The sequence below is a fragment of the Rhinoraja longicauda genome, chromosome 16 (assembly GCF_053455715.1).
Source record: "Rhinoraja longicauda isolate Sanriku21f chromosome 16, sRhiLon1.1, whole genome shotgun sequence".
NCBI classification, from domain to species: domain Eukaryota; kingdom Metazoa; phylum Chordata; class Chondrichthyes; order Rajiformes; family Arhynchobatidae; genus Rhinoraja; species Rhinoraja longicauda.
In genome coordinates this window covers 19436066-19457625 of record NC_135968.1, presented here as the reverse complement: position 1 = coordinate 19457625, position 21560 = coordinate 19436066, and the positions used below count along the sequence as shown (strand labels likewise).

At 44.5% G+C, this 21560-nt stretch overlaps 1 protein-coding gene across 4 annotated transcripts in view; it reads right to left on the bottom strand.

Moving 5' to 3' along the window:
• Positions 1 to 21560, bottom strand: part of LOC144601322 (ectonucleoside triphosphate diphosphohydrolase 4-like) — a 48466-nt gene that overhangs the window by 7650 nt on the left and 19256 nt on the right. For 3 of the 4 annotated variants that reach the window (XR_013548291.1, XM_078413364.1, XM_078413365.1), the window contains 6 exons: positions 17647 to 17706; positions 15222 to 15376; positions 12388 to 12554; positions 9625 to 9946; positions 3694 to 3779; positions 1162 to 1323 (listed from right to left, as the gene is read on the bottom strand). Coding sequence is in view for 3 of the 4 variants with exons in the window: in XM_078413364.1 (XP_078269490.1) it covers positions 1162 to 1323; positions 3694 to 3779; positions 9625 to 9946; positions 12388 to 12554; positions 15222 to 15376; positions 17647 to 17706 (952 nt within the window). In the remaining variant the exon portion in view is untranslated. Of the gene's footprint in view, positions 1 to 1161; positions 1324 to 1772; positions 1884 to 3693; positions 3780 to 9624; positions 9947 to 12387; positions 12555 to 15221; positions 15377 to 17646; positions 17707 to 21560 lie in introns of those variants that run through there. The other variant, XM_078413366.1, reaches the window with a different exon arrangement.

Here is a 21560-nt window from a genome sequence, read left to right as displayed (position 1 = left end):
TCCTGCCCTCACCTCCCTTCCAGCTTCCCCCACCACCCCACCACCACAATCAGGACCGTTCTCTAGTGGCAAGTCTTCTTAGCACAACCAGTTCCTTCTGACAATGTGACGACCAGAACTCAAGACCATTGCCTGCTGTGATATTCAATTGTGAGTCATTTGATGAGATATCATTTATGAGATATTAGTTTCTGGAGTAGGGCAACTTGGACGGCAACGTGACAAACAGTATTTGGGCAGCTACTGGAACCTGCTCTCAGATTTTCCTTGTACACAGGGGAATGCTGTCATCCTTTGGGCTGTTTCTATTGCAGAATCCACCCACTGTGCCCCAGAATGCACACTACACAGCAGTTTGACTCTCAAATACAGATTTCTCAAAGTCCCATTTGAGCTTTTAATGGTCTTTTAATGGTCCTTCCATAAGCGAGGGTACTGTTCGAATCACCTCTATGTCCGAGGACATTGGACTGTATCAAAGGAACTGATGTACTACAAGGCTGAGATTGCGTATCAAAGAGGAAGATGCAGAATATAATTCTCAGCCTTGTAGTGCATCAGTTCCTTAGACACAGTCCAATATCTTATCTATTGTATTCGGCCCAATTTTCCCACGCTGACCAACATGCTCCATCTACACTAGTCCCTTGTGTTTGCCCCATGTCCCTTTGAACCTAACCTATCCATGTATCTGTCTAAATGTTTCTTAAACAATGTGATAGTGCCTACTCAATTACCTCCTCTGGCCACTCATTCCATATACCTACCACCCTTTCTGTCAAACAAACTTGCCCCTAAGGTTACTATTAAATCTTTCCCCTCTCACCTTAAACCTACGTTCTCTGGTTTTTGATTCCCCTACTTTGGGTAAAAGACTGTGCATTTACCCTACCTCTCAAATACAGATTTCTCAAAGTCCCATTTGTGATCTTCTACACCTCTATAAGATCCCCCCCCCCCCCACTCTAACGCACTCCAAGAAATTGTACTTGAGTTTGAAGTGATTGTATCTATGTATGGCATATCTGATCTGTTTGGATACCATGCAATACAAAGCCTTTTCACTGTACCTCAGTGTATGTGACAATAATAAACCTAAACCTAAGCCATCCCACTGCATTTCGCCAAGAATTCTTTTGTTCACACAATGAGGCTACATACCGCAGAGGTAAGAAACGGGTCTTGTAAAGAATTGCTCCCAGCGTCCACTGTATTTCCTTGTCATTGACCAACTTGATTGTCTTCAAGTTGGAATAGTCAGCTGGAAAGTCGAAACCACTGTGCAGTACCTCATACACCCATGCAGACTTAAAACACTGATACCTGCAAGGTCAGAGGACAATTGTCACAATAATCCACAGCGGCCTCAATCTACAATTTGCATTCAATCGCAATGAATAGTCTCAAAACATTTCAAAGCAGCCTTATAAACAAAGTTTAATAATGAGACGCCAAGATATTGGGACAAAACCTGGTCAGAGGCAGATTATACGCAGCATCGCTGAAGAAGGATAGGATAAAGGTTTAGGGAGAGAATTTACTTTCGTACTTTAGAGATACAGCGTGGAAACAAGCCCTTCAGCTCACCGAGTCTACGCCGACAAGCAGTCACCCCATACACCAGCACTATCCTACACACTAGAGACAACTTTACCGAAGCCAATTAACCGACAAACCTGTATTTCTTTGGAGTGTGGGATAAACTGGAGCACCAGGAGAAAACCCACGTGCTCATATGCAGGGAAAACGTACAAACTCCATACAGTCAGCACTCTGTACAGTCACGATCGACCCATGGTCTTTGGCACTGTAAGGCAGCAACTCTACCGCTGCATCACCGTGCCACCCTTGCGCCTTGAATTTCACAAGTCCAGTTTGGCAATCTTGTGATGAAAAATAAAAACAAATGATTTGAATATTGCAGGCACAAGGAACTGCAAATGTTGGAGTCTAACATAGAACACATAGGGTCCCGACCCAAAATATCCTCCAGTGTCATATGTTCATAAGTCATAGGAGAATTAGGTCATTGGGCCTATCGAGTCTATTCAACCACTGAAGGTCACCTCACCTTCTGTCTCCTTTCTCTGTTTGTTTACTTATTTATCTATTTATTCACTTCTCTATGTTCTATAAATCCCTGTAAAGCGTCTTTGAGTGTTTGAAAAGCGCTATATAAATGTAATGCATTATTATTATTATTATTATTATTCTGCCATTCAATCATGGCTGACCTATCTTTCCCTCTAAACCCCCTTCTCCCCATAACCCTTGACACCCTTACTATCCTCCAGAGTTGCTGCCTGACCAGCTGAGTCACTCCAGCACTTTGTGTTCCACACTGGGAACATTCAACAAGTTAGACAACCTCTGTGGAAGGAGAGTGAGTATCGACCTTTCAGTCAAAGATCCTTTCGACACTTTGTCAGAAAGTTCTTGGACTGGAACATTAACTCTGCTTCTCTTTCCACAGATGACCATTAACCTGTTGGAAGAGTTTTCAGCATTTTATTTTGGATTTTGAGCAGTCTAGAGAAGAGTCCCGACCTGAAACATTACCTATCCATGTTCTCCAGGACCTGCTGAGTTCCTGCAGCACTTTGTGTCTTTGTTTTTTGTAAACCAGCATCTGCAGTCCCTTGTTTGTTTCTTGGTTGGCAATGTTGTGATGTCTGTTTTTGGTAAAGATCTGTACATGGTGATCAAGTTCGTTCTAACTCAAAATTCCTGAATATTAAGGCGATCAAGGGATAGGGCAATGAAACAGGAAAAATGGTGCTGAAGTGGAAGATCAGAAATGGGGAGGCAGAGTGGTGCAGTTAATACAGCCACAGCTGTGTAATTCTAGTGACCCAGGTCCAATGGGGACCTCCAGTGCTGTGGGACTTGCACCGTCTCCCCCTATGTTTCGTCCAGGTGCTCTGGATCCTTCCCACATACAAAGGCATTGAGAGCTGGTAGGTTAACTGGCCATCCAAGTGAAGTCACTTTGTGCGCTAGAGAGTTGTAGGATCTGAGGAGACATAATGTGAATGTGGGGAGAATATCAAGATGGGATGGGTCCTTGATGGTCTACACAATCATAGGGGTAGGGTGGGGGGCAAGAGATTGTTCCTGTGCTCCGTCTCTGTATATCATATTGATGAATGCAATGGCTAGAAGTGGCAAATGGCCTAATTCTGCTTCTGTTTCTTATGTTCTTAATCCAATGCCCAAGTACTGTAAAAGACTGTCGGCATAGCTATATCATACAAGGTGACTTTATGTAATATTTCAAACTACATTGCACTGGTCCGCATATGAAGATCTTTGACAATCTACTTGGATCTGGGTGCGACATGCTTGGGCAGCGGTAGAGTTGCTGCCTTTCAACGCCAGACACCTGGGTTCAATCCTGACTCCAGGTGCTGTCTGTACGTTCTCCCTGTGACCTGCGTGGGTTTTCTCCGGATGCTCCGTTTCCCTCCCACACTCCAAATACACTACAGGTTTATAGGTTAATTGGCTTGGTAAAATTGTAAATTGTCCCTAATGTGTGTAGGATAGTGTTAGTGTCCGGGGTGATCGCTGGTCAGCGTGGACTCGGTGGGCCGAAGGGCCTGTTTCCGTGCCGTATCTCTAAACTAATCTAGGTTGAAGCCTCTGCTTCAGCTCATGGATTTGCTGCTCATGGTTTGTCCCTGGAACACTTACTTTAATCTGTTAAGGTCTGCATGAGATGAAAACAGGTTGCGGTCAAATCGTTCTTTTAAGGTTGTCCATTTGGTAGCACAATAATCCTGGAAAAGAGAGTTGGAGCTGAATCTCATCAGTTTGAAAAGATTGCCAATACTTCAATATCCATCTTAGATTTTTATATGTCATTAATATATAGGAGGCAAAAATCCAGCCCATCAAGTCCATGCCAGCTCTCAGAACATTCCCATTCCCAACTTCACTCCTTACAACCTATTCTCACACATTCACCCATCAGTTTCACTCCGATTCTCTTACCACCTACTTAGCTTGGGAGGGGGGGGGGGGGGGGGAGGGGGGTAAGTGATGGACCAAATGGCCTACTTCTACTCCTAACAACTTATGAACTAACAGTTTCAATTAACCTCACAATCAGTATGTTTGGGTTACATCACACCTTGGTTCGGGAAAGGCTTTGCCCAAGACCATAAGAAATTGCAGAGTTGTAGATGTAGCCCAGTTCATCACACAAGACCGGATTCCCCACCATTAACTCCATCTACACTTCACACTTGGCAAAAAAAGCCAGCATAATCAAAGACTTGTCCCACCACAGTCATTCCTTCGCCCTGCTCCCATCCGTTAGAAAGCACAGAACCTCGAGAGTGTGCACCGCCAGACTCAGGAACAGCTTCTTCCACTCTGTTGTAGATTCTGGTTTACGAAGGAAATAAATAAAATGCTGGAGTAACTCAGCGGGTCAGGCAGCATCTGTGGAGACATGAATAGGCGATGTTCCAGGTCTGAAGGGTCCTGACCCAAAATGTCACCTACCCATGTTCTCCAGGGATGCTGCCTAACCCAGAGTTACACCAGCATTTTGTGTCTTTTCTTCCCCTCTGTTATCAAGCTTCTAAATGGTCCTTCCATAAGCTGGGGTACTGTCCAATTCACCTCTACCCCATTGGACATTGGACTTTGTCTATGGAACTGATGTGCTACAATGGTGAGCATGAGCCTGTATATTCTGCATTCTGTGTCTTCTCCTTTGCTCTACCTATTGTACTTGAGTTTGATTTGTTTGTATTTATGTATAGTATTATCTGATCTGATTGGGCAGTATGTAAAACAAAGCTCTTCACAGTATATTACTACTGTAGTAGTATCCGCTGTTCCAGGTGTGGACTCAGAAATATCGGCAAGACCAAGCGCAGGCTTGGCGATCGTTTCGCTGAACACCTCCACTCAGTCCGCCTCAACCTACCTGATCTCCCGGTTGCTAAACACTTTAACTCCCCTTCCCCTTCCCATATTGGGCCTCCTCCACTGTCAGAGTAAGGCCCAAAACAAATTGGAGGAGCATCACCTCATATTTTTCTTGGGCAGCTTACACCACATCGGTATGAATATTGACTTCTCTAACTTCAAGTAACCCTTGCTTTCCCTCTCTCTCCATCCCTCCCCTTCCTAGTTCTCCGACCAGCCTGACTATCCCGATTAAATTTTATCTCTGTATGCTTCGTTGACACCTTCTCCTAGTTAACAATGATCTATTCTACATTTTCCTTGACCCCATCTCCTTTGATGCCTCGTTTTCACATCTTACCCTTCCTTATCTCTTTGTCTCCCTCTCCCGACTCTCAGTCTGAAGAAATGTCTCGACCCGAAACTTCACTCATTCCCTCTACCCAGAGATGCTGCTTGTCCCACTGAGTTACTCCAGCATTTTGTGTCTATCTTTGGTCTAAATCAGCATCTGCAGTTCCTTCCTACACCTTACAGATTAAGGGCAATTTCCAGAGGCCAATTAACCTACAAACCCGTACGTCTTTGTGATGTGGTCTTTGTGATGTGGGAAGAAACTGGACCACCCACATGGTCACAATGAGAACGTACAAACTACACAGACAGCACCCGAGGTCATGATTGAACCTGGATCTCTGGCGCTGTGAGGCACACCAGCTCTACAAACTGTGCCACTGTGACGCCCTTCTTTGGACAACAGCATCAAAAGTACACAGGCTTGACAATTGGTCAATTATATATCTGGGATCGCATCATGCGCATTTCTGGCTCCCACACTTCCATGTGTCACTGCCTGGTCACTGCGCACAAAGCACTCCACTGGTTGAAAACACCCGGGCTCATAGTGTGGCCTGAGTGTATTTGCTGTTTTAACAGCGTACTGGGAAGGTAGAGCCAGATCAGTACATCAAATTAAAATGTAGGAGCATGAGAAAGTGACAGAAATGTAAATTAGTAAAAGCCAAATTTAAAATCGATATCACACAGGAGACCTCAGCATCTGGAACTGAATTCTGATCACAGTTGTAGCAGTATTCAATTTTCAGGAGGGATAGACAGAAAGGAAAAGGAGGTGGGGTAGCGTTGCTGGTTAGAGAGGAGATTAACGCAATAGAAAGGAAGGACATTAGCTTGGAGGATGTGGAATCGATATGGGTAGAGCTGCGAAACACTAAGGGGCAGAAAACGCTAGTGGGAGTTGTGTACAGGCCACCTAACAGTAGTAGTAGAGTTGGGGATGGCATCAAACAGGAAATTAGAAATGCGTGCAACAAAGGTAAAACAGTTATAATGGGTGACTTCAATCTACATATAGATTGGGTGAATCAAATTGGCAGAGGTGCTGAGGAAGAGGATTTCTTGGAATGTATACGGGATAGTTTTCTAAACCAACATATAGAGGAACCAACGAGAGAGCAGGCTATTCTAGACTGGGTATTGAGTAATGAGGAAGGGTTAGTTAGCAGTCTTGATGTGCGTGGCCCCTTGGGCAAGAGTTACCATAATATGGTTGAGTTCTTCATTAGGATGGAGAATGACTTAGTTAATTCAGAAACAACAGTTCTGAACTTAAAGAAAGGTAACTTTGAGGGCATGAGATGTGAATTGGCCAAGATAGACTGGCAATTGATTCTTAAAGGGTTGACGGTGGATATGCAATGGAAGGCATTTAAACTACAACAATTGTTCATCCCAGTTTGGCAAAATAATAAATCAGGGAAGGTAGTGCATCCGTGGCTAACAAGGGAGATTAGGGATAGTATCAAAACAAAAGATGAAGCATACAAATTAGCAAGAAAAAGCAGCCTACCAGAGGACTGGGAGAAATTCAGAGTCCAGCAGAGGAGGACAAAGGGCTTAATTAGGAAAGGGAAAATAGATTATGAAAGAAAACTGGCAGGGAACATAAAAACTGACTGCAAAAGCTTTTATAGATATGTGAAGAGAAAAAGATTAGTTAAAACAAATGTAGGTTTCTTGCAGTCAGAAACAGGTGAATTGATCATGGGGAACAAGGACATGGCAGACCAATTGAATAACTACTTTGGTTCTGTCTTCACTAAGGAAGACATAAATAATCTGCCGGCAATAGCAGGGGACCGGGGGGGTCAAATGAGATGGAGGAACTGAGTGAAATCCAGGTTAGTCGGGAAGTGGTGTTAGGTAAATTGATTGGATTAAAGGCCGATAAATCCCCAGGGCCAGATAGGCTGCATCCCAGAGTGCTTAAGGAGGTAGCTCCAGAAATAGTGGATGCATTAGTGATAATTTTTCAAAACTCTTTAGATTCTGGAGTAGTTCCTGAGGATTGGAGGGTAGCTAACGTAACCCCACTTTTCAAAAAGGGAGGGAGAGAGAAAACGGGGAATTACAGACCAGTTAGTCTAACATCGGTAGTGGGGAAAATGCTAGAGTCAGTTATTAAGGATGGGATAGCAGCACATTTGGAAAGTGGTGAAATCATTGGACAAAGTCAGCATGGAATTATGAAAGGTAAATCATGTCTGACGAATCTTATAGAATTTTGAGGATGTAACTAGTAGAGTGGATAAGGGAGAACCAGTGGATGTGTTATATCTGGACTTCCAGAAGGCTTTCGACAAGGTCCCACATAAGAGATTAGTAGGCAAACTTAAAGCACACGGTATTGTGGGTTCAGTATTGATGTGGATAAACTGGCTGGCAGACAGGAAGCAAAGAGTAGGAATAAACGGGTCCTTTTCAGAATGGCAGGCAGTGACTAGTGGGGTACCGCAAGGCTCAGTGCTGGGACCCCAGCTATTTACAATATATATTCATGATTTGGACGAGGGAATTGAATGCAACATCTCCAAGTTTGCGGATGACACGAAGCTGGGGAACAGTGTTAGCTGTGAGGAGGATGCTAGGAGGCTGCAACGTGACTTGGATAGGTTAGGTGAGTGGGAAAATGCATGGCAGATGCAGTATAATGTGGATAAATGTGAGGTTATCCACTTTGGTGGCAAGAACAGGAAAGCAGACTATTACCTGAATGGTGGCCGATTACGAGAAGGGGAGATGCAACGAGACATGGGTGTCGTGGTGCACCAGTCATTGAAAGTAGGCATGCAGGTGCAGCAGGCAGTGAAGAAAGTGAATGGTATGTTGGCATTCATAGCGAGGGGATTTGAGTATAGGAGCAGGGAGGTTCTGCTGCAGTTGTACAGGGCATTGGTGAGACCACACCTGGAGTATTGCGTACAGTTTTGGTCTCCTAATCTGAGGAAAGACATTCTTGCCATAGAGGGAGTACAGAGAAGGTTCACCAGATTGATTCCTGGGATGGCAGGACTTTCATATGAAGAAAGACTGGATAGACTCGGCTTGTACTCGCTGGAATTTAGAAGATTGAGGGGGGATCTTATAGAAACTTACAAAATTCTTAATGGGTTGGACAGGCTAGATGCAGGAAGATTGTTCCCGATGCTTTTCTCAGTACATGACAATAAACTAAACTGAACTGAAGATCCGCTGTCTCCAAGTGCTAGAGACCAGGGTTTGATCCTGACCTCTGGTGTTGTCCATGTAGTATTTGCATGCTTTTTCTGTGACCGCGTGGGTTTCCTCCGGGTGCTCCAGTTTCCTCCCACATTCCAAAGACTTGTGCATTTGTAAGTATATTGGCCCTCTGTAAATTGCCCCCTCGAGTGTAGAGTGGATGCGAAAGTGGGTTTTCTCCGAGATCTTCGGTTTCCTCCCACACTCCAAAGACGTACAGGTGTGTAGGTTAATTGGCTGGGTAAATGTAAAAATTGTCCCTAGTGTGTGTAGGATAGTGTTAATAGTGTTAGTGTGCGGGGATCGCTGGGCGGCGCGGACTTGGTGGGCCGAAAAGGCCTGTTTCCGCGCTGTATATATATGATATGATATGACATGGAACTAGTGTGATAGTCAGCATGGAGTTTCTTTAAACTAAACAATTATTGTGCCTTTGGATTCAAATATGACCAAGGAAGTGGAAAAGAGAGAAGAAAAACAGCCCAGACTGTCTTGTTGGGGATTGCAGAGTTCAAATGTGCCAAGTATCTTCTACCACCAGTGAAATGTCAGCCATTGGTATTCATGGAGATTGGTTATATAGCAAAGCTTGTTACCACAGAGAGTGATCGATGCTTTGCTAGGGAATATGTAAGGAAACTGCCTCAGAAGGAACTGGAGGCCGATTCTCTGGATGATTTCAAGAAAGAGTTAGATAGAGCTCTTAAAGATAGCGGAGTCAAGGGATATGGGGAGAAGGCAGGAACAGGGTACTGAGTGTGGATGATCAGCCATGATCACGGGGTGGGAGCTGCTTTACATCCTCGTTGTCCATCCTGGGTAGTTCTACAGAACTGGCAACATTTGCAGCAAAGCGTCAACTACGGTACTCTGGAGCACCAATTGCCACTTTTGATTGTTGTAGTTGACATACGAAAGAAAGAAGCCATGATCACAGTGAATGCTAGCTCGAAGGGCCAAATGGCCTACACCTATTGTCTATTGTCTAAAAGGAAGGAGAACGGAATAAAGTTAAGTTGGAAGATACCAGAATGGGGAATAAAAATCTTAATTGAGCTAACAGCCAGTTTGTGTCACTGATATATTATGTCGTATTATGACCTTACAAGTATCGTGTTTCCATACCTTGGCTGCTTTTGCGTACCTAACGCCATCGTATTGACTTCCCATGCGCAAGACATCTTCAGTACAGTAATGAAACTCAGAGAAACCGTAGAATTCACTGTTCTGGAAATCAATAGGAGGCTGGTAAACCCCACTGAAGGATGTGTTGGTCCCATTCCCTTTGCCCAGGAAGGGTTTGAGTCGCTCGCAGCACTCGTCAAAGTCCCCGACTCCTTTCAAGTGCAAAGTCTGTTCGCCCTGAATGGTGTCGGCTGTTTCAAGGGGCAGACAGGGATCGAGGTAAGGGCGCTCTGCACTGATACCCATGTGCTGTCCAAGCAATCTGCAAAAATGGCAACAGCTTTACACTCAGAACGATCTCCACTAAACACAATATCTTTCCTTCACCTTCAAATGTGTAGACTGCACCTCAAAGATGCCACTTACATTTCAATTTCATATTCACGACCAATTTTATTTGTACACAGTAGATTGTCACAAAAAGCTGGATTAGCTCAGCATGTCAGACAGCATCTCTGGGGCAAAGAAATAGGTGACGCCTCGGGTCAAGACCCTTCTTCAGACTGAGAGTAAGGGGAGGGGGAAAACGAGAGATATGAAAAGGTACATAGACATGGGCATGAAAGGGATGCAAAAGAACAAATCAAAGCCAGCAACGATGATCAAGGAAAGGTGGAGCCCACAATGGTCCATTGTTGGCTGTGGAGAAGGTGATAACGAGTGGTGCAAACAGTGAAACTCAGCAGGACGAATGTGAAACTCGTAAGACGACTATGAAACTCGTATGACGACTAAGGTGGGGGAGGGATGGAAAGAGAAGGGATACAAGGGTTGCTTCAAGTTAGAGAAATTGATATTCAAACTGGGTTTTAAGCTGCACCAGCAAAAAATGAGGTGTTCCTCCTTCAATTTGCGCGTGGCCTCAATCTGCAATGCAGTTTTGAAGTAGAGAAAATAGTTTTACGGTGAATGGAGCAAAGTTTAAAGGAGATGTGCAGGGCAAGTTTTTTATTTTACGGAGAGACAGATATGTGGGTTGAATGTGCTGCCAGGGATTGTGGTATGGGAGAATAGAGGCGTTCATATATGCGCAAGGATATTGCAAGGAATGGAGGAAAATGGATCACAAGCAAGCAGAGCAGATTAGTTCAATAATATAAGAAAATAACTGCAGATGCTGGTACAAATCGATTTATTCACAAAATGCTGGAGTAACTCAGCAGGTCAGGCAGCATCTCGGGAGAGAAGGAATGGGTGACGTTTCGGGTCGAGACCCTTCTTCAGATTAGTTCAACTTGGCTTTATGTTCGGCATGGACATTATGGGGTGATGGCCCTGTTCTTGCACTGTACTGTTCTATGTTCTATGAAATGATTCAGTCTGAAGAAGGGTCTCGACCCGAAACGTCACCCACTCCTTCTCTCCTGAGATACTGCCTGACCTGCTGAGTTACTCCAGCATTTTGTGAATAAATACCTTCAATTTGTTCCAGCATCTGCAGTTATTTTCTTACATTGTGAAATGATTTGTAAGCACCCACTCTATAAAGCTTGAACCTCATGGTTCCTGCTTTTCTATCCAACATTTACAATAGGTATGTTAACTTTTATTTGGAACCACATTCACTTGTAGAGGCACACCATGAGATCCAATAGGTCTGAGTTAGATGTTTTCGGTTGAGATTATGGTTGATGCATCAGTTGGTGACTAATTACCAGATTCCTCCCAGTGACTGATGCAAGGAAGTGAGAATCACATTGGTTTCACTTCTTCAAATTGCTAAGCGTCCGAGTGTACAATTTAAAAATGTGTAGTAAATGTGGTTGCCAACATAATTTTGCTACTTCCGTTGACTTTGGCTTGATTGCATTTATGTATAGTATTATCGGACTTGATTGGATAGCATGCAACACAAAGCTTTTCACTCCACCTCGGTTTGAGAGACACTAATAAACCTAAATATAAAGTTAGAATTATGATAAACATCTACAAGTCTCAGTATGTTCTCTCGTCAATTAAAATCGATTCATCTCTACCCCATTGCAGACAATAGACTGCATACGACCCATGGAACTGATGCCGTACAATACTGAGAATTATAATCTGTCTTCTGCACTCTATATTCCCCATTACGCTACCTATTGTACTCGAGTTTGACTTGGTTGTATTTATGTTTGCTATTATCTGATCTGATTGGATAGTATGCAAAACAAAGTTTTTGATTACGTAGATAAATGTGACAATTATAAAACCACGTAAATACAATGTCTTAATTTAGAAAGTTTAGAGATACAGCATGGGAACAGGCCCTTCGGCCCACCAAGTCCACGCAGACCATTGATCACCCATTCACACTAGTTCTATTCTATCCCACATTTTCATTCACCCCATACACATTTAGGCCAATTTACAGAGGGACAATTAACCTACAAACCCGCATGTCTTTGGGTATGGGAGGAAACCAGAGCACCTGGAGAAAACCCATGTGGTCACAGGGAGACTCCCTGTGTCCGTGTGGGTTTTCTCCGAGTGCTCTGCTTTCCTCCCACATTCCAAAGGCGTGCCCGTTTGTAGGTTAACTGGCTTCTATAAATTGACCCTAGTATGTAGGATAGAACTAGTGTATGGGGTCAGTGTGGACTCAGTGGTCCGAAGGGTCTATTTTCACTCTAAACTAAACCAATGGTCGACAAGATGAGCCACTGCAACAGCACAGGGCTTGCCGTGCATTACCAACAAATATTGTCATCTTTGTTAATATACCTGTTTACAGTCGTAATATTATTAAAAATTAGGTCCTTGTAGCGGTGCCGAGCATAATTTCCACCATATCCTAGGAAGGTGCTTACATAAACCCTGTACACATGTTCAGTATGATGAACGTCACAACCAAGGTTGAATTCAGCCAGTAAACCTTTCGCAGCTTCTTCCTGTAATGACAAATCTGTTGTTGAGAATGGATAATTGCAAGTCCGTTAAGTGCCTTGTTAGGTATGCCACACACAAAATGATGCCACACAGGCATCAATTTAATTTAATTTTTTTGATGTTAAAAAATTAACATTTTTTAATTTTTCCCCACTCCAAAAAAAAACTACCTGTCTGCATAATAAATCTATAAAGTATTTTAATGTACGAAAAAGGAACGGCAGATTCTGGTTTATATCAAAGACACAAAATGCTGGAGTAACTCAGTTGGTCAGGTCTCTGGGGAACATGGACAGGTGATGCTTCGGGTTCTGATTTGAGTCTGAAGAAGGGTCACGACCCAAACCTTTGACAAACACATCAAACACATCACAAAAACAGCCTTCTTCCACCTCAAAAACATTGCCCGTCTCCGTCCATCCCTCTCCTCCACAGCTGCAGAAACCCTCATCCACGCCTTCATCACCTCCCGTCTGGACTACTGCAACAGCCTCCTCTATGGCGCACCCTCAAAAATCATCAATAAACTTCAATACATTCAAAACTCCGCTGCCCGTCTACTCACACACACCTCGATCCGTGACCATATCACCCCCGTCCTTTATAAACTCCACTGGCTCCCCATCCCCCAGAGAATCCAGTACAAAATCCTCCTCATAACCTACAAAGCCCTCCATAACCTGGCCCCATCCTACCTGACCGGCCTCCTCCACAGGCACACTCCCATCTGCACCCTCCGCTCTGCCGCTGCCAATCTCCTATCCCCCCACATCCGGACTAAACTCAGATCCTGGGGGGACAGGGCTTTCTCCATCGCTGCTCCCACCCTATGGAACTCACTACCCCAAACCGTTAGAGACTCCCCCACACTCACCACATTCAAAACATCGCTGAAGTCTCACCTGTTCAGTACTGCCTTCAACCACTGAAGGTCACCTCACCTTCTGTCTCCTTTCTCTGTTCATTTATTTATTTACTTATTTATCTATTTATTAATTTCCCTATGTTCTCAAAATCTCTGTAAAGTGTCTTTGAGTATATGAAAAGCGCTATATAAATAAAATGTATTATTATTATTATTATTAAAATGTCACCTATCCATGTTTGCCTGAGATGCTGCCCGACCCACTGAGTTACACCAGCATTTTGTATCTAAAAATGATTCCAAGCACAATATTTTCCCTTTTATATATTTGATAGTTTTCAGAGGTGAGGTCTTTTGGAGCCAGGAAAAGAATGATTTTGTAGTCTTTGCAACCAGAATCAGCAACTTTCATTGTTCACCACCCCTGGCAGCGTGTTCTAGACACACACCACACTCTGTGTACAAATACTTGCCTTGCACATCTTCTTTAAACTTTACCCCACTCACCTTGAAGCTATGCACTTTAGTTTTTGACATTTCCACCCTGGGAAAAGGGTCTGACTGTCTACCCTATCGATACCTCTCATAAATTTGTATACTTCTATCAGGTGTTACTCTTTTTAAGAAGGGTTCTGTTGATTCATTTTACTATGAAAAATTACAGTCACAGTAATCATCAACATTTATGTTATAAATCTGAGATCATATTTATGCTAGAAATCGCTTGGGGAAACTAGTTGCAATTTTCAGCATGACTATGAACACAGATTAATAATGGAAATGTTGGTAATTATCCTGACCATAATTTCTCATCATAACCTGACCATAATTTCTCATCATAAAGTGAATCAACAGGGTGGCACGGCAGCCTCACAGCGCCAGAGACCTGGGTTCGATCTCCACCTCGGGTGCCGTCCGTGTGGAGTTTGCATGTTCTCCCTGTGACCACTTTTGTTTCCTCCAGGTGCTGCAGTTTCCTCCCACATCCCAAAGATGTGCGAGCTTGTAGGTTAATTGGCCCTCAGAATGCGTAGAGTTTTTTTACCCAAGGTAGCGGAATCAAAAACAAGAGGACATAGGTTTAAGGTAAGAAGGGAAAGCTTTTATAAGAACCCGAGCGGCAACCTTTGTCCACTCAGAGAGTGGTGGGTATATGGAACAAGCTATCAGAGGCGGCACGGTGGCACAGCGGTAGAGTTGCTGCCTTACAGCGAATGCAGCGCCGGAGACTCAGGTTCGATCCTGACTACGGGCGCCGTCTGTACGGAGTTTGTACGTTCTCCCCGTGACCTGCGTGGGTTTTCTCCTAGATCTTCGGTTTCCTCCCACACTCCAAAGACGTACAGGTATGTAGGTTAATTGGCTGGGCAAATGTAAAAATTGTCCCTAGTGGGTGTAGGATAGTGTTATTGTGCGGGGATCGCTGGGCGGCGCGGACCCGGTGGGCTGAAGGGCCTGTTTCTGTGCTGTATCTCTAAATCTAAATCTAAAATCTAAAAAAGGACATAGTTGAGGCCGGTACTATAACAGCATTTAAAAGATACTTCGACAGGTACATGGACAGGAAAGGTTTAGAGGGATATTGGCCAAATGCTGGCAACTGGGACTGGCTTAGCTGGGGCACCTTGATTGGCATGGAAGAGCCTGTTTCCTTGCTGTATAACTATAACCTTGGAGTTGTTTCACTTCACCCTATGGTGACAATGCAATAAATCATTTTGTATCATTCATGCTCCTTATTACCTTGAACTGTGCCCTCAATAAATATCGTTAAGATCAATTAAAAATAAAATCAGATGCCGACCTGTGCCAGTGAGGCAAAGACCAGAGGGCTTGCCACCTCATAAGCTATCTGAAGAGAAGCACCGCCCATGTCGAGTATGCCCACCGTCCGTTTGCGAATGACGGAACCTATCTTGGAATTGCTGGACACAGTCACAGCAACATGGGTATCGTTATCTGAAACCACCAGGTGAGAACGGGAGAAAAAGAAAACAAGCGGAAATTAGATCGGTGGCCTTAACAAACCCGACAAATGGATGACACAAAAGAATAAACATTACTCATGTAGGAAATGCAGATGCTGGTTTATACCGAAGATTGACACAAAGTGCTGGAGCAACTCAGTGGGTCAGGCAGCATCTCTGGAGAAAAATAATAGGTGATGTTTCAGGTCAGAATCCTTCTGCAGACTCATTCATTCTCAAACATTAGATTTCTGTAACGCCTTTTGCATTCCCTAGGAATCCCTAAAACACCTCACAAGGTAATTTCTGTGGTGCATTTAAATTTAGGTTTATTATTGTCGAGGTACATTGAAAAGATTTGTTTTGCATGCTGTCCAATCAAATCAGATAATACAATACTTCAATACAATCAAGTCGAAGACAAATGCAATAGGTAGAGCAACGGGGAAGATAAAGAGTGCAGGATATAGTTAGAATAGTTGGAATAGGATCGTTCTTCAGACTCGACCCGAAACATCACCCATTCTTTTAGTCCAGAGATGCCACATGACCTGCTGAATTACTCCAGCATTTTGTGTCTGTCTTCAGTGTAAACCAGCATCTGCCGTTCCCTTTTACAGCAGCTGCTAGGCTGACGCACAGCCTAGCAGCTGCTGTGCAACTTTCAGCACACAGGGGACAGACGGGTAGACCGGTAGGAGCATTCAGTAACGTGCCAATATTCATTGCGAGTCTGTGAGTGACCGAGTGAGTTAACTGTTTCCATCCCATGGACAGAATTATTTCCTCTTGGAAAATTTTTAGCGAGGGTAAAATCATTTTGATCCAATGATCAATTCATTCGTCATGCGATCTTAAAATATGTGCCCCAAGTCAAAAAGTTTGATTAATTTTCGACTGCAGATGAAAAAGGTTGGGAGCGGCCAAACAAAGCACATGAACAGAAGACAAGAACAGAAAGACTAGAGGATGAGAGAGGACGTGCATATGCAGCACAAGTCGCATTCCAAAGGCAGCATCTCTGGCAGTCCCTTTGCACTATTGACGAGTTAGGTGTAAAACTGTATAAGTTAGTGGAAAATTACAGCCTTGTGTAAAAATACTGGGTGCTGTTGCAGCTGTGATAACAGATCATGCGGCCGCGATGAGTCATTTATTTTGCGGAACCTGGTCTTTGCTTCTGCTGCACACCATGTCGTGGTGAGTGGAGGACCGTGGGGGGGGGGGGGGAATCGCTTTACTACTGCTTATATACCTGCTATTATGCCTATTGCAAAGTACTTACTCTGGGGAACACTTGGAACTCGAAGAGAGTGACAGGTTGCGGACCCAGAGTAAGTCCCCCGGGGTGACGAATAAACGTGTTGAATCGAGACCGGTGTAGTCGTCCTAGCATATTTACTAAACCAGATCAAGTCAAGTCAAGTCAATTTTATTTGTATAGCACATTTAAAACCAGTGCAACACTACAACATGCCAGCAGTATCAGGAAAGGCAAGTCCATGACTTGAACGATAATTCTGTTTCCTCTCCGCAGGTGCTGCCTGACCTGCTGGGTACTTCCAGAATTTTCTATTCGTATTTTAGATTTAGAACATGAAGAGTATTTTTTTTTTCCTCTTAATTATTCTAACAAGTTATAGCTGAGCTACAGGGAGAGGTGGAGCAGGCTTGGACTTTGTTGTTTGGAGCTTCGGAGGATGAGGAGTGATCTTATAGATGTGCACAAAACCATGAAGGGAAATGCTAGGGTGAATGCACAGAATCTTTTACCCAGGGTATGGAATCAAGACCCAGATGACATAGGTTTGAGATGAGAGGGACAAGATATAATAGGAACCTGAGGGGCAACTTTTTCATTCAGAGGGTGGTGGGTATATGGAATGAGCTGCCAGTGGAGGTAGTTGAAGCAGAGACTATAATAGCATTAATAAAACACTTGGACAGGTACATGGATATGAAAGGTTTATAGGGATATGGGCCAAACACAGGCAAATGGTACTGGTGTAGATGGGGCATCTTGGTCAGCATGGATAAGTTGGGCCAATGGGCCTGCTTCCATGCTGTACGACTCTGTGACCCTATCATGGTGTTTAGGAAGGGAGCCAAGAGATGGTGGTCAATGACAATAGAAGTTGTCGCTGATGGTGAATAGAGGCAGACTGGGGAGAGATGTCAGTGGCCATGAGGGTGAAGACAGCACACTGTAACACACAGTTTGGGAGGGATTGGTAGCATAACAGTATCAACAGGTCGACTTACTATCTTCAATGTGGTTAAACCTTCCAAGGACAAAGTTGATTCCAATCCAGGCATAGACCCCTGTCAAAATAATTCCATATTACTCACAAGCTTGAAATGTGTAATGAAAAAATATCATAGCAGTTTAGCTTTTAGTTTAGGGAAACAGCATGGAAACATGATACAGCATAGATACCACCCACCAAATCCACACTGACCATTGATACCCATTCAGACTAGTTATCCCACCACACATTAGGGGCAATTTACAAAGGCCAATTAACCTACAAACCCATACATCTTTTGGATGCATGAGGAATTAGGAGCAACCGGAGGAAACCCACGCAGGCACAAGGAGAGGGTACTATCGTCGCCTCATCTATTGCATCCGCTGCTCCAGATGTCAACTTATTTACATCGGCGAAACCAAACGCTGGCTCGGCGATCGCTTCGCTCAACACCTGCGCTCGGTCCGTGTTAACCAATCTGATCTCCCGGTGGCTGAGCACTTCAACTCCCCCTCCCATTCCCAGTCTGACCTTTCTGTCATGGGCCTCCTCCAGTGCCATAGTGAGGCCCACCGGAAATTGGAGGAACAGCACCTCATATATCGCCTGGGCAGCTTGCAGCCCAGGGGTATGAACATTGACTTCTCCAACTTTAGATAGTTCCTCTGTCCCTCTCTTCCCCTCCCCCTTCCCAGATAATAATAATAATAATAATATTCATTTATTGTCATTGCAACGAGTACAACGAAATTAAAAAAATAGCCAATCCTGACGGTGCGTACAAACATATATGCAATAAATGCAAAAACAAATAAATACATAAATACAATTAAATACAATTATATTAAGTACAAGATTTTTTAACGGTGTTGCCTAGTGCAAAGGTAGTGTTCAGTTCTCGTATGGCCCTGGGGTAAAAACTGTTCTTAAGTCTGTTTGTTCAGGATTTGATCGACCTGAAACGTCGACCAGAGGGCAGATGAACAAACAGACGGTGGCCGGGGTGGGATGGATCTTTTATTATTTTGCCTGCTCTACTGAGGCAGCGTAGGCTGAACAGGAGCTCCAGGGAGGGCAGTGAGCAGCCGATGATCTTCTGGGCCGTCGTGATGACCCTCTGAAGGGCCTTCCTGTCCTTTTCTGAGCAGCTGGCATACCATGTGGTGATACAGTATGCCAGCACACTCTCGATGGAGCAGCGATAGAAGGACAACATGAGCTTCTCCTGCAGGTTGGTTTTCCTGAGGATCCTCAGGAAGTGGAGTCTCTGCTGTGCCTTCTTTACTGTGGTGATGGTGTTGGTAGACCAGGTGAGATCCTCTGCGATGTGCGTACCCAGGAACCTGAAAGCTGGTACCCTTTCCACACAGACCCCATTGATGTAGAGTGGGTCGTAATCTCCACTGGTTTTTCTAAAGTCAATTATAAGTTCCTTTGTTTTGGAGGAGTTCAGGACCAGATTGTTCACTGAACACCATGCTGCCAGCCTTTGGATTTCATCCCTATAGGCTGTCTCATCTCCTTCTGAGATGAGTCCAACCACAGTCGTGTCATCCGCGAACTTGATGATGGTGCTGGTGGAATGGGTGGGGGCGCAGTCGTGAGTGTAGAGGGAGTAAAGGATGGGGCTCAACACACAGCCCTGTGGTGAGCCGGTGCTCAGTGTAATGGTGGAGGAGAGGTGAGGGCCTATTTTGACGGTCTGGGGGCGGTTGGTCAGGAAGTCCTTGATCCATTGGCAGATGGTTTGGGAAAATCCAAGGTCGGAAAGTTTGGTGACCAGTCTGCTCGGGATGACCGTGTTAAAGGCAGAGCTGAAGTCGAGGAAGAGCATCCTCACATAGCTCCCCTGGTGTTCAAGGTGGGTCAGTGCAGTGTGAAGAGCAGTGTCGATGGCATCCCCTGTAGACCTATTTGCTCTGTAGGCAAACTGGTGTGGGTCGAAGGTGGGTGGGAGGCTGGCTTTGATGTGCTGCAGGACCAGTCTCTCGAAGCACTTTGTGATGACCGGTGTGAGTGCAACCGGACGGTAGTCGTTAAGACCGCTGATGACAGACTTTTTCGGCAGTGGGATGATTATGGCGGACTTCAGGCAGGGAGGGATGGTGGATTTTAAAAGGGACAGGTTGAAGATTTTTGTGAAGACCTCAGATAATTGGTCTGCACATTCCCTCAGCACTCTGCCCGTCACACCATCGGGGCCTGCAGCTTTCCTGGGATTCACTGCTCTGAGCACGCGCTTAACATCATACTCCTGCACAGTGAAGGTGTTGCTGTCAGGTGCTGGAGAGGGTGTAATGTCCCTCTATCTTCCTGTTTCCACCTATATCCTTCCTTTGTCCCGCCCCCCTGACATCAGTCTGAAGAAGGGTCTCGACCCGAAACGTCGCCCATTCCTTCTCTCCTGAGATGCTGCCTGACCTGCTGAGTTACTCCAGCATTTTGTGAATAAATACCTTCGATTTGCACCAGCATCTGCATTTATTTTCTTATACGTACTGTTGTCGCCGATCAACTGGACTCTGACAACTTGCACTCGTTTCCCGACACTCTTTATTTACGTGCACAAGTGGAGCAGCGCAGTCCCAGTTACCGTACTGCTCTGAAATTCTGCTTGGAGCTGTCAGCTTTTAGACAGATTTTGACCCTTGAAATCATGCACACTCTCTAATTTCGTATCTCCAAACACAAGACATTCCTCATCTCCACCAAGTCAATCTCCACCACCACACACTCTACACTGACAAACTGCATCACTGAAATAAAATCTTGGCTTCAATCCAATTTCCTCAAACTCAACTGCGACAAATCTGAAATCATCATCATTGGTCCAAAAACGCTCACCAAATCCACCCAAAACTTCACCCTCAATATTGATGGTTTCCCAGTATCCACCTCCCCTCACATCCGGAATCTTGGAATCATCTTTGATCAAACCCTCTCCTTCGACAAACACATCAAACACATCACCAAGACAGCCTTCTTCCACCTCAAAAACATCGCCCGTCTCCGTCCATCCCTCTCCTCCACAGCTGCAGAAACCCTCATCCACGCCTTCATCACCTCCCGTCTGGACTACTGCAACAGCCTCCTCTATGGTTCACCCTAAAAAATCATCAATAAACTCCAACACATCCAAAACTCCGCTGCCCGTCTACTCACCCACTCCCCGATCCGTGACCATCTCACCCCCGTCCTTTACAAGCTCCACTAGCTCCCCATCCCCCAGAGAATCCAGTACAAAATCCTCATGACCTACAAAGCCCTCCATAACCTGGCCCCATCCTACCTGACTGACCTCCTCCACAGACACACTCCCACCCGCACCCTCCGCTCTGCTGCTGCTAACCTCCTGTCCCCCCCCCATCCGGACCAAACTCAGATCCTGGGGGGACAAGGCTTTCTCCATTGCTGCTCCCACCCTCTGGAACTCACTACCCCAAACCGTCAGAGACTCCTCTTCACTCACCACATTCAAAACATCACTGAAGTCTCACCTGTTCAGCACTGCCTTTAACCACTGACCGTCACCTCACCTTCTTTTTCCTTTTCTGTTCGTTTACTTATTTATCTATTTATTTTCTTCTCTATGTTTTAGTAAACCCTGTAAAGCGTCTTTGAGTGTTTAGAAAAGCGCTATATAAATGTAATGCATTATTATTATTATTATTCTTGAAAACACTAATATTTAATAAAACATTCAATAAAGTATGTCTACTTTAATAAAACTACATGTTATTCAAGCCTTGATTTGTATTTAATTCCTGTGATTATCTATCAAGAACCTTGTGCTCTACTTTTTTGCTAGCTGTACGTCAAAGGATGCCTATCAAAAACCTTGTGCTGCATATCAAAGGATGTCCAAAGGCCCTTGTGCTGTCCAGCTATCGTAACCCTTGTCATACTGAAGCCTCCACAGTACAAACT